The 16,196-nt window shown below is 34.6% G+C and overlaps 2 protein-coding genes across 12 annotated transcripts; both read right to left on the bottom strand.

Moving 5' to 3' along the window:
* Positions 1 to 1,042: 1,042 nt before the first annotated feature.
* On the bottom strand, positions 1,043 to 5,139 carry LOC140880483 (cold-responsive protein kinase 1-like). 9 transcript variants are annotated; one of them, XM_073285034.1, is made up of 8 exons: positions 4,836 to 5,139; positions 4,325 to 4,395; positions 3,626 to 3,724; positions 3,320 to 3,426; positions 3,006 to 3,216; positions 2,543 to 2,780; positions 2,272 to 2,422; positions 1,043 to 1,773 (listed from the first exon to the last, which is right to left on the bottom strand). In XM_073285034.1, the coding sequence occupies exons 3-8, from the start codon at positions 3,693 to 3,695 to the stop codon at positions 1,381 to 1,383; spliced, it is 1,170 nt and encodes a 389-aa protein (XP_073141135.1). In that variant the 5' UTR covers positions 3,696 to 3,724; positions 4,325 to 4,395; positions 4,836 to 5,139; the 3' UTR covers positions 1,043 to 1,380. The 9 variants fall into 9 exon arrangements, with proteins under 9 accessions (XP_073141135.1, XP_073141143.1, XP_073141102.1 ...); XM_073285042.1 differs by having other exon boundaries at positions 3,626 to 3,713; XM_073285001.1 differs by having other exon boundaries at positions 3,320 to 3,435; positions 3,626 to 3,713; positions 4,836 to 5,137.
* A 1,716-nt stretch (positions 5,140 to 6,855) lies between these two features.
* Positions 6,856 to 9,797, bottom strand: LOC140874632 (NAC domain-containing protein 21/22). Of its 3 annotated transcripts, XM_073277977.1 has the most exons (4): positions 9,472 to 9,577; positions 8,693 to 8,735; positions 8,282 to 8,562; positions 6,856 to 7,466 (listed from the first exon to the last, which is right to left on the bottom strand). In XM_073277977.1, the coding sequence occupies exons 2-4, from the start codon at positions 8,721 to 8,723 to the stop codon at positions 7,017 to 7,019; spliced, it is 762 nt and encodes a 253-aa protein (XP_073134078.1). In that variant the 5' UTR covers positions 8,724 to 8,735; positions 9,472 to 9,577; the 3' UTR covers positions 6,856 to 7,016. The 3 variants fall into 3 exon arrangements, with proteins under 3 accessions (XP_073134078.1, XP_073134076.1, XP_073134077.1); XM_073277975.1 differs by lacking the exon at positions 8,693 to 8,735 and having other exon boundaries at positions 9,472 to 9,797; XM_073277976.1 differs by lacking the exon at positions 9,472 to 9,577 and having other exon boundaries at positions 8,693 to 9,459.
* Between the last annotated feature and the right edge of the window lie 6,399 nt (positions 9,798 to 16,196).

Here is a 16,196-nt window from a genome sequence, read left to right as displayed (position 1 = left end):
AAAGTCCGAGCCCTCCAAATTTGTGATGATCGGAAGCTCACACAAAGGCCTCCATGGACTGAGAAGGGACCTCGCCAATTTGAGATGTGTAGGATCTCTCACGTTATCCAAAAAAAAAAAAAAAATACCCCAAAAAATACCTACAACAATTGGTACAAAAAATGTTGATCTGAAAAAATCAAACATGAAATTTGTTAAGTTTTATTTGTGTAATCATATAAGAACTAAAGAAAGATTATACAAATGTGTACCACACATGAAATTCACACCATGAAATTAGAGGGACATTGGCATGGCCTCTCTTGTTTTACAACAATTTTAATTATTCGAACTTTCTTAATCAGTTCTAAAAAATATTTATAAATAACAATAATCAAATTAAACATTGAAAGTTTCTAGCAATAAATAAATTAAAATCACTTTCATCTCAAATAAAGAAACAAAAAGACCAGGAATGTATCAAAGCACTCAAGCACATATTGCACATATATGTATTTCGATTATAATTATATTAAAATTTGTCCTGATTAATAATTATGAGGAATTTATACGTTTTATTGAGTTTAAGCAACAAATTGTGAGATCAGGCGAAAGAGATAAGAGAATGAGAAAATATGACTCTTTTAAGTGTTGTCCAAATTGATGGAATAGCTGAATTATTGATCAGATGTCAGAAGTTCAATTCTCATATCAACAACTTCTTGAACTAGTATGTCACACATAGTTTGCCTAGTGTGGCTTACTAGCTAACACAGTTTTACAAACTATTGCGTTAATTCAGACTTTTACCCAGTGCGCATTTAAAGATAGCGACCGCTGGTTTTCACGTCATTAAAAAAATGAAAAAATATCGAATAGACTCATAATTAAATGACTTTTACTAAAATCTCATTGTTTATTGTGGTAGAATGATACCAAGAATGTTGTTAAAAAAGACAGAATTTTGTTTTGTAATAAATTATAATTTATTCTGTACGACGTCTAAAAAATATATATTTACATTGTGTAATAGAAGAAACTCACCCAACCAAAGTCAAGCAAACGAAGCCAACCCATATATTATATTATATACTCAAAAATATAAGAAGAAAATGAAAATAAAAAAATAATAATAATAAAAAAGACCCATTAATACGCTCAAGTCTCCACCGAACACCTAAACATAGAAACCACAGTATTGCTGATTGTATATGTGCGTGGGCGGGCATATGTATGATGTATGTGTGGACTGTGGGACTTGCCTATTATGGTGTTTTGACAAATATGCCTTTCCATTCCATGTAGGATGAACACACTCAAAGAACTTCACAAGCCGAAAGCAGATACACTTTGTGTCCCAACAACCATGAAAGCCAATCTGAGTTCAACTTCTCCTAGTCATCAGCTTCTCCCGTCGGACATCGTCAGCACGGTGTTCGGCTGAGAAGATGGTGCTGAGGTGGACGTTGTGGTATTCTCTGGATCACCTAAACTAGACGAATTGTAGCTCGAAGAAGCTTGATTGTTTCCGGGCGTGGACTTGGGTTCACCTCTGACCTTCAGGTCCATTAGATCAGAGATTAAGCCAGGCTGTGTTATAGTGAGTCCATCAACATCTGTCTCACCGGTAAGCATTCGGACGACTTTTGACATGGAGGGCCGAAGCTTGGGCGAATCTTGAGTGCAGAGTAAACCGATCTTCAAGAATCTGCAGGCTTGTTCGGCGTCAAACTCTCCATCAAGTGCTGTATCCACTAGCACTACGAGCTCCTTTCTCTCGTAAAGTTTCCATGTCTGCGACGAAATTTCGATGGTCATGAAAGTGTCTTGACAGAAATATAACCAGGTTTATATGTTCATGTTGTCCATGGAGCCAAGTAGAATTTGAGCCATTACGGTTGAAAATTAATCATCATATATACACTGATGACTGATCCCCTGTTAAAATCTAGATGAGGGAGATAAAATGACACATCATTAACAGTGAGCTTAGTCGCGTCATTATCAATACAAGGCCATGAGCCGAGAGACCAAGCCTATAGCGGTAGACTACAAAATTGGAAAGTCCCCCAAATTAATTATCACTGCATTGTTTGTTGTAATGTATGGCATATATGATATATTATAACCTAAACCGATCTATGTAATAATTGCAACTCAGAGTGATAGGAAGGCATTTATAACTTCTTGTGAATATGGGTTATTCCCACATTATGAACAAGGAAAGCATTTCAAACGAGATTACGAAAAGCAAAACTTATGAGGCATAGTGGTCACTAAAGAAGTTCATACCCTTTCAAGAATATACTGTTCTTCTGCAGGTAATCGTGTATTAGTGTTGCATCTTCCGCTTACTATTTCAATAATCAGAACACCGAAACTGTAAAGATCGGCCTTCCGTGTCAACTGCCCTCTTACAGCATACTCTGGTGCCAAATAACCTCTGCAACAACAAAATTGTGTTCACTCTATGATATTTTTTTTTTTGGAATATAAAAGAAAGAGAAGAGTATTTGCAGTAATATTTACAGCTGAAACAGTACAAGAAGATTTTACAACTTACAGAGTTCCTGCCACGCGTGTACTGACATGAGTCATGCTGGCAGGGATGAGCTTTGCAAGACCGAAATCTGAAATTTTTGCCGTCAAGTCTTTGTCCAGAAGAATGTTGCTTGCTTTTATATCACGGTGGATGATATGTGGTCTCACTTCCTCGTGAAGATACGCGAGTCCTCTTGCAACTCCTATGCAAATTTTAACTCGTGTTTGCCAGCTAAAGTAGATGTTGCTGTGACCTCTGGCTGCAGAAAGATGTTAAAGACATTCATATATGAGAGTGTACACCTCATCAAATCAAAATCTCTTGTTCAACATGTGATTAATTTATCCGCAAACAAGTCCCCATAAGAAACAAAGTTAAGAGAGTCAATTTCGATCTCTTTATCGCAGATTAAGAATAAAATTAGGCTCCATTTGACCAAGTAATATACACTGAACTTGAGAACAAACTATGGCAAGAGGAGTACCAAGAAGTGTTCTTGCTAGGCTGTTATTCTCGAGGTAGTTATAGACGAGAATTCGATGTGTGCCTTCAACACAGCAACCGTAAAGCTTTACCAAATTTTCATGATCTATATCTGAAATCATTTGAATCTCAGTCAAGAACTCTTTTACTCCTTGTCTCGACTCAGCAGATAAAACCTTTATTGCCGCCATTCGCCCATCCCTAAGTTTTCCCTGTTAATCCAAGAGAGTAATATTAGAATTTAGATAACAGTCATCTCCAAACCGCTAATGCTATTATCTTTGATCAGAAATTTAAAACATAAACTCCAATGACCTTATAAACGGAACCAAATCCTCCCTCTCCGATTTTATTCTCTTGATTAAAATCATTTGTAGCAATTCTCAATTCCTTGTACGTATAAAGATTAACATTGCGGACTCCTGCAAGATCTGCACAAAATTACATCCCGTTACAACGATTTAAAATAGACCAATATATAAATAGAAATGAAAAACAAGTTATGATTGGCTTACAAGTGAAAAAAGGTCACTTGAAAGTCCAAAATGAAAGAGTGGATACTAAAGAGCTGCCAAACAAAATTTTTAAAAGAACTTTCATGTAAAGAAGCTTCATTATTACCATCTCCAAACTCTGGATGTCTTGATATAGAATCCAAGCTTCTACGACGGAGAAAAGAAAAACAGGTCATCACTGTAGGATTCACCAGCTGTATTGCCGCTACAAGTACAAATAAAATACTTCAAACTTGACAGATAAACAATCGGTTCATGAGCACAACAGATAAGAACACTCTATCCTATCTGCCCTTGCAACGAAAAACTATAGTAATATGAAATTCTTTGATCCCATGAGACTGGAAAAATCCAATACATATATTGGACTGATACAGCCAAATAGCCAATGATAGGAATGTAAAGAAAATGCATTCCTCTGCATAGCGTGAAATGGACACAAATCAAGTTTCACATTTTTCTCTTAAAGTCCACACCCACCCACCCCTCCCAAACGTCAAATATCAACAAAAAAAAATTTGCTTTTCTTGATAGAATTCAGCATGTCCTGCTAAACTAGAACACCAAATATGTCGTGAACAATAAAAATCCTTTGCCAAAGGAGAAAGGAAGTCATTTTCCACCGAAAAAGGTGAAGAGTTGACACACAATCACAATGCAAATATACTTCTGACGCCATCAACTGCAGCAATGAATCCTAAAGCTTACTAAATGTGTAAAAGTTCCATATGAAGATAAACCCGCGACACACCCGCGGGAAAGGTGAAAAGTATTTCTAAGCATCACAGATTAAGATTAAGATTACCGCGTCAATAATTCAATATATATGATCATAGCTCTGACAAATGAAGCTCCTCGAACAATTTTCCGCCTAAACTGAGATCCAATTTCAATTAACGCACAAGTTTAAAATGTCACAAGAAAATAGCAATTTGAGTTATTGAAATACAAAGGATCACGCTATGCACAACTGGCCTGAAGAAACATACAAGAAAACGCCAAAAAAGATTTTTTTAAAAATATGAATGTTTCTTGACAATATTATCCTCTTTCAATCAGCATCGCCTACGTCAAGTAGAATAAAGTAAATCTCTTGTTGATAAGGAAACCTGAGGTTAAAAACAAGACAGCAATAAAAAGAAATTCGACACCCAATTTCCATTCCCACATACTGTAAATGCATCAAGATCATCGATCATACATAAACCCAAGAAAAAACAAAACCCGGGGATCAAATTACAACTACGCAAGGGAAGATCACAGAAAACAACCACGAGATGCAGAAAATTGAAAGAAACCCAGCTGAGAGACGTTACCGCAACAGAAAAAAGAAATCTTGAGACAGCCGGAGAAGCAGTACCTCCGGCCTACAGAGAGCAAATTATAGCGCCGCTCCGCCGACTATATATATATAAAAGCTGATGATAACTAAATTATTAAGAGAAAGTGGGTTTTAAATCCTGAAAACGAAAGGGGTGAGGATTTTTCAAACAGCGGAGGAAATGTGTGAACTGGAGCTTTCACATCTGAAGATGAAAGTTTCAAAATTCAAGAAGTTTTTGGGTATGACGATTGACGAATGAAAATCTGGAATGGGGATTAGTCAGCTTGTTTGTCCACTTTCGACAGCCGGAGTTTTAACATTTGAGGAAGCAAATGGGACAAGGAAAGTCAACGGCGCGTGACTGTCAACGATTGTATTACTTGTTTATTTTAGGAATTCTGATTTGTTTTCTTTGCAGTGTTCGATCGCGATCAGTTCATTCTCAGTTGGATGGAAACGTGAGTTGTCAAAACGGGTTCAGTACTTGAGTTCGTCTGATTTGACCATATAAAATAGATGGGTTGGATTGAAAATTTCACGACCTGCCTAAAAGTTTGGCCAACATCTCATCTGACTTAATGGTAGGTTGTGATGGTTGCAGGTCGGCCCACCAAAACCCATCAAATTACACGTAAATCCGTATCTCAAAATAGGTGGATTGTATTGATGTTTTTTCAATCCGCCTAAAAAATAAACCGACAAACCGGTAGGTTGCGACGGATTGTGAGTCGACCTGCCTCACTAGTCCGTTTTGATACCTCTAGGTGGAATATATCTACATCGTGTTATTTAAATTGCATATTAGCCCCTTTAAAATCTGAAATAGCAAAAAATGACAGTTTTACGGGCTTTTCTTTTTCTTTTTTTTTTATTACTGCCATAGTCAATTTCTGGATGAGATGCTACCCCTAGGCCGCATTTAGGAGGATAAGTTTTGACTGATCACCACTTGTTTGACTAGAGTTAAATTGGGCGGATTTGAAATCCAAGTGCATGATATTAAGAGATGTTTATGTCACTGTATCATATAAGGTCGTGAAATTTAATTAACTTTGATTGATCTTTATTTTATAGATGTTTCGAAAAAAAGTATAGATGATGATGAATATCTTTAATCAAATGATTCATTGAAGAGGAGGATTCAAAGGGGAAAACCCTTCTGATTTTGATTTGAACAAATTCTTACTAGAAATCGGGGTTGAAACATATATAGCCCAAATCTCGCAAGGTGTTCTATAGTGTGAATGCCAGCCAATAGGGTTTTGACCGTAGCCAACAAATGACCATCATATATTATCCATAATTATGTACACACACCATTGAATGAGCACCCTTTAAAACGATACTTAGTCTCCAAACGCATATCATTAACATTAATTTCTTTCGACTTTTTTCAATGGATGTACCCAATAATTTGATAAATGATGATTCCGAAACACTATTTTTGTTCTAATTACATTATCAAACACCCAAAAATAATTTTACACACAGTAAAAAAGTAAAATGCTAATTATATCATGAGAGTTATATATTGAGTTGGGAATTTGTTTTGAAAATACAAGATCATCCTTGCACTTTATTTGAAAAAAAAAAACTACTTCAAAGAGTGCATTTATGCAAAGTGAAAATGTAGTGCAAATAAGATCCAAGAGTTCTTAAATCGGTTGCAAATTTTGACATGAACCAACTTGTTGTAGGATAACGCCTACTGATTTTGATAAAAACACCCCGCGACTAGCTTTGGAATTCAGCCGTCGACAATTGAGATTACATGAATAGAATACAATTTAATATTTATTTGATAAGTCAAACAATCAATCAGAAAGTGGTGCTAAAAAAACAAATTCTATTTCATTGGATTTGAATTTAACTTGACTCCAACCAGATATGAATTTGTTTCAGCTCCGTTTGTATTGATAAAAGGGTTAGGCTAAAGTGGGTCATATGCAACTGCTATATGTAGAATAATCACCGCAATTCTCGTGAATCGGTTTTTTAATTTGAATTGACTGTAAAAAAATAATATTTTTTATTATAAATATGGATCGATGTTCAAAATGATACAATGATATTGAAATAAAATCAGCTCAAGTTCTAATTTATATGATGACTGACAACATAATCTATTAATCGATCAATCATCCCCATGCTGGCAAAATCGTTAATTCCAGAATCATCCTTTCCAAATGGAATCCAGCTCCGAAAAAGGGAGACGGCTCTCCGAGAAGTCTTGATCTCGAGAACAGGAACTACCCTCGACGCAAGAATCGTTATCAAAGCTTCCCATATCCGTGAGATGACCCGACGCTGCTTGAATCGCGTTTTCATGAAAACAAGGGTGACAGATTCCTCGGAGATCAGGGGTCACGTTGGTGGGTAATATTTGCTGATCCAGTTGGGTTTGGAGTGGGGATTGTTTGGAAAAGGAGAAGCAGGGCACTTGCTGGGGGTAGTGATTTGCTTGGAATGGGTCCGATTTGTTGCAAGGTTCCATTAATGGCGGAAGAGACATCGGTGGGGAAGAAGAATTGGTATCGAATCCGGATTCTGTGTTGTGTTTGGGTGGATGCGGCGTGTTCTTGTGGAACACTCTGCATAAAACCCAATCCTCTCGTGTGCATTCCTGAAATGTTCCAAACAAACAAACAGGTTTCGGTAATCTATCAATCTAACTAAAATCAAAAAGTATTATAGCAATTGAATTCTTTCATTTTATTTTTATTTGTCAACATACCTTATTGTTCTTCTTATTATTATTATATGACGATGGAATTTACAATTGTTCTTTTTTAATATATATTTAGTAATTCTTAGATTAACATAGTAGCATATCAATCATGCTAGTCAGGTATACGGTACTGGACAACCTCTGTGCTATAAGCTATCACAAGAAGATGTTCGTAAGATAATTGAACTCTCGACTATTGGTCAAAAGCAACACGTGCTCTACTAACTCGGACTACACTCTATGCGGGCAACATACCTTATTTATTATGATGGATTTTCATATCAATGTCTCAAATTATTTGAGGTGATGTCTTGAATTTTAGACCAATTAATAACACTTTTCTCGGCTCGACTTTGAAAAAAAAAAAAAAACTCGTTATACTATGTGTTCCAAAATGGAACGTATTTTTTATTTTCACATATAGAGTACGACTTTTATGAAACGGTCTTACATATTTTTATCCATGAGAACGTCTCACAAGAGTCATATTCTTATTTATCCGTGAGACGAGTTAACACTTAAATCTACCCATATTTTACAATAAAATAATAAATTTTAGTGAGTAATTAGGAGTAAGATCGTCTCATAAAATTGATTCGTAAGACTAATTAATGACCAATCATAAGATCCGTTTCATAAAATTTCCATACGAACGTTTCACATTAGTTTTTTTTTTTTTTTTCATAATAATGGTTAGACCGGGTAGATACCTGGACACACGAAACTGCCTGGAGGCCCGGCCCAAATTTCCATTCTAGGCGAAACTCATGCATGACCCAATCAGTTTTGGTCCCCTTGGGAGCCCGGCCCTGATAAAAGACAAGAGTCTTTCTCATCCCAACAAGAAGTCCCTTATGGGTCACGGCCCGGTCCTTGCCTGTGGCCTTCCAGTATCCACACAGCGTCGCTCTATTTGTCCTAAGCCCAGTCGCATACTTCTTGTCCCGTCGGCTGTAAAAATACCATGCCTTTCCTCCCACGCACGCAACCTCTAAGTAGTGAACAAAAAGTTTAAAAACAAATACCAAAAAAAAAAAAGAAAAGGGCAATGTAGTATTGTAGTCAGAATTTGATAGATTAATGCCACTCTTTAAAATTTTCGATGTGTACGGAAACTTTACCAAGTTCTATATCCTTCTTCAAATGTCCCATGCTTTTAATTTTCTGACATTAAAATTGTTCAAACACTCAAATATCTCAGGCGTTAGCCCATACCCAATTAAACATGCAAAAACAAACAAAAACATTTATATGAATTTCGTTGTTACGATAGAACGATTTTTCAAAAATTTTAGTCAAACCTTAATCAATTTCTAGCTCTGCCCTTGTTTATATATACTAATAGAAAGATGCACACGCAATGTGTGTGCTAAAACAATGACCAAATCAAATAATTTTTACGAAAGAAAATGACATGAAAAAAAAGATAATCGGTTTCTTCAATTTGAATTTTGAATTTTAAATTTGAAGTTAAACGTGATTATGTGAAAGGATGTGTATTTATTCTGAACATTTTGCCTAGAGATAATATGAAATAGAGTGTAATTTTATAGGATATATTGATAATTTGATTTTGGTGTAAACAAGTCGGATCAATCGGTTTCTATGTGGGGCTGAAGTTTTATAATATAGTAAAGATATATATACATGGGTCACGAAAGTGAAATATGATTTTTAAGTTGACATATAGGCTCCGTTTGGTTTCAAAAGTCAGGCCAAAAAAATATTTTTTTAAGTGCTTTTCAGTTAACAAGGTGTTTGGTTGACCAAAAAGTGCTTAAATAAGCACTTTTTAAAGTCAAAATTAGAGCTTTTTCTAAAGCAAAAAATTGTAGCTTTTAAAAGCACTTATTTTAAAAAATCTCTACAAAATCCAAACAGGCTCATAATCAAGATTTACCCGGAATGTCCCAAGGTTCACAACAATTAAGGTCAACTTGAATCAAGAAAGGAGTGTGGCGAGGAGTGCATCCGGCCGCTCGTTTCATGAGGTAATCGCATATCAATTCGTCGTCTCTTGGCTGGAATCTGAATCCAGGAGGCAATTCTGCCTCCACCGCCCGCAAGCTGTTCATTTTCCGGCGGAAGACCGGTGAATATATCACTCGGAGCTAGCTAGGAATGAAGGCAATTGTGTACCGATGCCTGAGCTGACACCCCATATATGGACGGGTTAATACATATATAGAGCCACGCAAATAAAGAGTGGCCTTGGGAGAGAGTACTCTTCATATGTGACATCTTTTTATAAAAGCCACTTTATGTTATATTGGTTTAGTCAAGAGACATTACATCAGACAACGACTTTTGTTTTTGAAAAAAATAGTAGTATTAAATATTTTTTTTCAGAATTAAATAATATTTAATTTTATGTTTTATCACATATTGAAATATCGTAGGTTGTGTCTGGATATAAAATAATTTTAAATGTATTTTTTGTTGCATATATAAATGAGATCATAAACTTGAAAGTCACTTTTCATGTTTATATATTGTTTTTAGATTCAAAAAAAATTGTTTATATAGTCTTTTATGGTAATTATAAGAATTATGATTGATCGATTTCAAATCCTAATTTTTATCTAAATATAATGTGTAAATAAGTGAGATATGTTAAAATTTGATCTATTACTTCATAGGATCGAACTAACATGAGAATGGATCACTTGCAACCTGATCTAATTCATAAGATATCTTACTCAAATAGATAAAACACATTTCGCAAATATTCATATTTTCATCTTAATGGCGTTCCACTCCACTTTAATATTTTGTCCGAATTTTGTCAATAACTCATCGCACAGCTTCCAGTATTTATTCGTTTTGAGAGGTCGTCAATATTGTAATTGTTGATATTTAATTTCTATAGATTGTGTTTGCATAGAAGGATTTGAATTTGAAAAGTATTTGAAGATAAGATTTAAAATGACTCTATATGAGGCAAATCTAAAATCCAATCCAATGGCTCATAATGAAACTAGCTAGTTCGAATTTGAAATTCATGTCATGTTGATTTTGGTATAAATTTGGCATTTAAGAATATTTGAAAAACGTTACGATATTAATTTTCACATATATGCAAGACATCACAATATGAATTTTTTCATACAAAGTTAGAAATTGACCAATTGATAAATTGGTCATTCATGCATTTGAATTTTGAAACTTGGGTAGTAATTGAGAATTATTCTATGCTACACAGCCTACACTTGGAATTTCTCTTCTTAAAATGCGATAAAATGTAAGCCCTCGGATTATCAACATATATGTCGACTTCCATAAAAATGCGAGAAAACCACACGATCTAATGATATTGAAATAGGGAAAAAATATACTCCCGATATAACATAGATTAACTCAGTACTTGGTGATTTAGATTAGGCTATTAATTGCATTGCAACAGATCAATAAAGAAAGACATTAAATCAGTGGAAATTGGGATAAGAATTAAGCCACTTTCCCGCACCACATTGCTGAAAACGAAACAAAAGTTCGCATTTATGCTAAAGCTCTAACATTCCAAAAAAAGGAAAAGAAAATTATGCTTCAAAGTAGTATATATTTTGTTCAGCAAGAAACATTTCGACTTTCGAGTAATTATATTTATGTATCCTTTTTTTTCGAACAAGTACTGATACATAATGCTACTGAAAAACAAATTCGGTTACATAATTAAATTTTTTCAAAAGTCAAAACTAATAAGAAATTGCGACACGTGTTGGTTGATTTTTTTAGTTGGCGGAGTAGATTTGTTAAAATTGAATTTTGATTTTGATATCTCATCTCAAACTCGATGTCTTGACTCCATGAGTCATCGGCATATATGTTGGTTGATTTTATATACCTTGTGCAACAACGGAATAAATTATAAAGTATTATAAGTCATATCAATTATATGTATATGTCACAATTTTAGGATGAGTATTTTACATATAATGATGGTATCTTAGTTGGATTAAATGTGAAATGTCTTACAACTAGAGCTCTTAAATGGGTCAACCCATGGCGGGGCGGGGCGGCCCACCAAAAACCCACCTTTTGGCAGGTTGATGGCGGGCTGAAAATCCTTAACCCAACACAACTCAAAGTGGGTTGCGGGTTAGACGGGCCGACCCGCGGATTGGATCACAACAAATAAAAATAAATAAAAAATATTATAAATAGTTATAAATATAATTTCATAAATAAATATTAACAGAAACATATTAATAAAAATTTAATTATTGATTTCATGTGTGTAAATTTTATATAAAGTAATTAATAAAAAAAATTTACAATTTTTATTAAAAAAATACATATATAACAATAAAAATAAAAATAAAATATTAATTTTCAAGGCCCGCGAGCCAACCCGCGCGTGTCGCGGGCCTAGGCGGGTTGGCCCATCTAGGCCCACCTTTTGTTGGGTTGAAAAAATTTCAACCCAACCCACTTAAATTGTGTGGCGGGCCGGGCCAACCCGGCGGGTCTAACCCAAATTGACAGCTCTACTTACAACAACATATTCTTCTTTGGATATGGGTTTAATAATTGAAGACTATCGGATGTCCTCGAAGGGACTAATAATTGAAGATTATAAGTTCTTTGCTTTAAACATTCAATCTATCTTTTTGGTTTTTTATCAAAAGATCAGCGAATCATGTGTTCATGCATTAGCTAAGACAATTATATCTTTTTCTAGGTCTAGCCGCCTAGGCGAACAACTCACACCTTCTCTAATTTCTGATTTAACAGTACTCGACTTTGTTTGAATATAATTTTACGCTTTGTTAAAAAAAAAAAATTTAAAAAAATTGAAGTGCCCATAAGCTGGTAGTATGCAGCTGTGTCCATGTACTTCGAATTGTGGAACCATCGGCCTTTACATTGATGGCAACTTTTCATGTTTATCTTGTTTTAAACGGTCTTTTTCCCTAAAAAGAAATTATTGAATGAAACTATATAAAAATCTTAATCAATCCCACATGGAAAAATTCCCTGAAATAATTGAAACTATTATCCAAAACGACAAACTTTATTGAGTTTATTCCAAAAATCAGCCGAGTAGTACTACACCTCCAATAATGATGCTGTTATTTCAAATTATTGGTAAATTTGTTTTAAATTTTCAATCTCAAATGTGCATTCAATCGCTCTAAGAAAAATATGAATTTGTTCTCACTTATCCATTAAAAAATATTTTTACGCGGTAAGGATTCACGTGTATTTTCATCGGTGAAAATAGATACGAAACATTAAAAATATGATACTAATATATGATATTCGAGCATTAATTGGTTTATATCTGCACACATGTTTGAATATTTAAAAATCATATATTCATACTGATATACCTTAATAAAGTGATCTCCTTGGATGAGCTGATGAAACTCCTCCAACAGAAGATGAACTGCTACTGACCTGAAATCACGAACAAGAGTGTTAAGGGGGGCCGGAAGGTGCTCCGGCGTATCCCCTTCGATGCTCAAGTCAGATGCTAGGATAGCGAAATATAGAGAGTGGTGTATGCGCACAAGTGAAAATTAGGATCCAAATAATGAAAGTGAACATGTTATTTATAGGAGAGAGCTCCGCATTTAACGCCTACCTTCCTTATCAAAAACCCGAGAATCCCGGGATCACGATCCCGAATATCTAGGCTGAGATCTCGCCTGAATCTTATATGAAAAAGGAAATAATAATACACTTAATATGAGCTGAACTGCCATTCATAAGACTTTATATTGCTACTCTCCTTGGAGTCACATAGGAAGGGGTGAGTGAGTTGTTGCTGAACCCCTGAACTCACCTTAAATACTGATCCTAACATCCTAGCTGGCTCACCAAGGTTGCCGAACAAATCTACCAAGCTAACTCCCTACTGACATCAGGGCTGAGTTGAGCTCCCAAATTCTCGATCTGAGCTCCCGACCTGAACTGGGAATTATGGTGGGGAGCTTGACCGAGCTCCCGACCCGAGCTGGTAATTATAGGGGTGGAGCTTGGCCGAGCTCCCGACCCAAGCTGGTAACTATAGGGGTGGAACTTGGCCGAGCTCCCGACCCGAGCTGGTAACTATAGGGGTGGAGCTTGGCCGAGCTCCCGAACTCCTGAACTGGTTTTAGTTGATTAGGGATGTTCTTTTTATATGGTCATCGAGGGGCTGAGGTGATTTCCTCTTCCGGGTATCACATACCATATTTGAAATAACGGGTGCTCAAATATAATATATTAGTATCATATTTTCAATATTTTGTATTTATTTTCATCCAAGAAAAAACGTGTGTGTTCAGTGAGTGCAGAAACATTTGTTCGTAGATCAGGTAGTGCAAACATATATTTTTTCGAAAAATTAAAACTGAATGTAAAGTTAAGTTTAAATTCAAGGATTTAAAGGAAATTTACCTTTAAGACAATCATGTAAGATAAATCGGATAAAAAATAGTTAGCTACCCCAATTATCGAAGAATTTGATTATGACTTTGCAAACCATCCAATTGCAAGAAATTTTCATGTTGGGTATTGTCCAAATGTGGGTATAAAAATAAAAATTTATCAATATAAGTAGGTTCATTGAAAAATTAATGAATCTCATATATATATTGATACATATTAACCCGTGGATATACTATAGAGGTGGTGTCATAAGGTTAGCATATCATTAAACCTGATTGGGCCATCTTAAATAATACTTATTTTTTTATCGGTTCCAATTCAGTGTTTTTCTGTATTAAAATTTGAAAAATGTTTATATCATTGTACCTATCGTTGGATGTGTGTCTATGTTTTTTTTTTTTAAAAAAAAATTATGTATAGAGTCACTAGAACTCGAGAATCAACCATTGCACTTGTGATATTAACATATGTTTCATTTTGTATTTTTATAAGTATTGGTTTGTAGAAAAATAATAATGTCATTTTCTAAACAAAGACAATCATGTAAAGTAAACCGGTAAACAACAATAATTATCTATTCCCGTTATTGAAGAAATCGATCATGACTTTGCAAACCAGTCGATTGGATCATTTTGTAACACATGTTTTTCGATATTTTAATTTTGAGTTCGAACTCAAGTTTCTCCCCTATTTTAAAAAATTTATACCTATATATCACAAGGGTCGTGATCTTTTTTTCACTTATGATAAAAATACCTTTAATTTTGTAATTTTACAAGGAGCGGTTTGTAGTACATATATACTTTTTTTTTAAAAAAAAATTTACTTCTATAACCATGTGAACTAATTAGGTCTAAAAATTGAATGGAGTCAATATAATTCGGAGAATGGAAATGTCCATGAGCCAAAAATAGAAAGTGTCTGTCATCCCCTAAAATAAATTTAACAAGAAAGCAAGTTGGAGTATCGCTAAAGAGAGCCTTATCCTTGACTTTAAAATTTCGGGTAATGCTAGTCCCAATCTCTTCAATTTTTTTCAAAATATAATTTCACATTTTTAAAAATAAAGAGAACGTTCATTTCAATATACCCAATAGTCACGTATCATTTTATTGATTTAATTATTTCAAATTCACGTTAATATCAGCAAAGACACTTTTTGAAATTTTTAAATCTGAAATTTAGAATTTTTTTTATATATATTTCTAAAAATCGTCATTTCAAAATAGAATATGTCATTGCAATAATGCTCGAATAAGTAGGCAGAAATATTCTCTCCTTTAAAAGCTCATTCATATAGCTTAATCCAAACCACACCACACAAAAACAAAGCGAAAGGAAAAGAAAGTTTTCGATGAAAACGATCAAAATCACTTGCATAGAAATCAATGAATCGAAACTTTCCTTGAAGCTTTTCTCCAAAAGCAAACACACACACACACATATGAGAATTTCATAAGAAAAAAATATTTAAAAATTCGTGTTATTTAATTTGATATAACCAAGCTTTATGGCATGCACATAGATTGAGATGTATTATGTTGGGAAAACTTTTGTATTTTTCCTCGAGCATCATGGATATTGTAACGAAATGCCGAAATAGAAGAAAGAACTCCCTAATTTACGAGATTTGGTAAAATTAGATCGACATTCTAAAATAATTTAAACCACATTACTTATTTTAAAAGATAAAATACAAATACGGACAAATTTATAAATTAATCTATAAGGGAGTTTACTTGGCTTGATAACAATAGGATAAGCTTATTAATCCAACTTCATCCATTGTTTACTTGCAAAAAAAATCAAATATCTCAAAACTCAAGGTCCGTCATTCAATCCTAATTTATGGTATTAGACATCCTTAATTATACAAGGGATAACACATCCTAACTAGACTTGTCCAATTGGGCTAGGCCCGTCGGGCCGGCCCGCCCCGCCATGGAAATGGGTTGGGTTGGGTTGGCCAAATCTCAGCCCATTTGGAGGCGGGCCAAACGGGCTGAGCCCACGCCGGCCGCGGGTTAGGGCGGGCTGGCTCGCCGCGGGTTGGCCCGCCGCGGGTTGGGCTGGCCCGCCAAATATTTTTTTATTTTTATTTTTGCAAAATTGTATTTTTTTTAGTGTTTTGTATACATATTTTTTAGTTTTATTGAACTTATTTTGAATGAATTTTGATGATAATAAACTATGTAGTATTTTTAAATTTTTTCATATTTTTTTTTACTAATTAATTTTATATATTATTAA

This window comes from Henckelia pumila, chromosome 1, assembly GCF_033568475.1.
Source record: "Henckelia pumila isolate YLH828 chromosome 1, ASM3356847v2, whole genome shotgun sequence".
NCBI lineage: Eukaryota > Viridiplantae > Streptophyta > Magnoliopsida > Lamiales > Gesneriaceae > Henckelia > Henckelia pumila.
The sequence above is the reverse complement of the archived record's forward strand: the minus strand, read 5'-3'. Positions and strand labels throughout refer to the sequence as shown.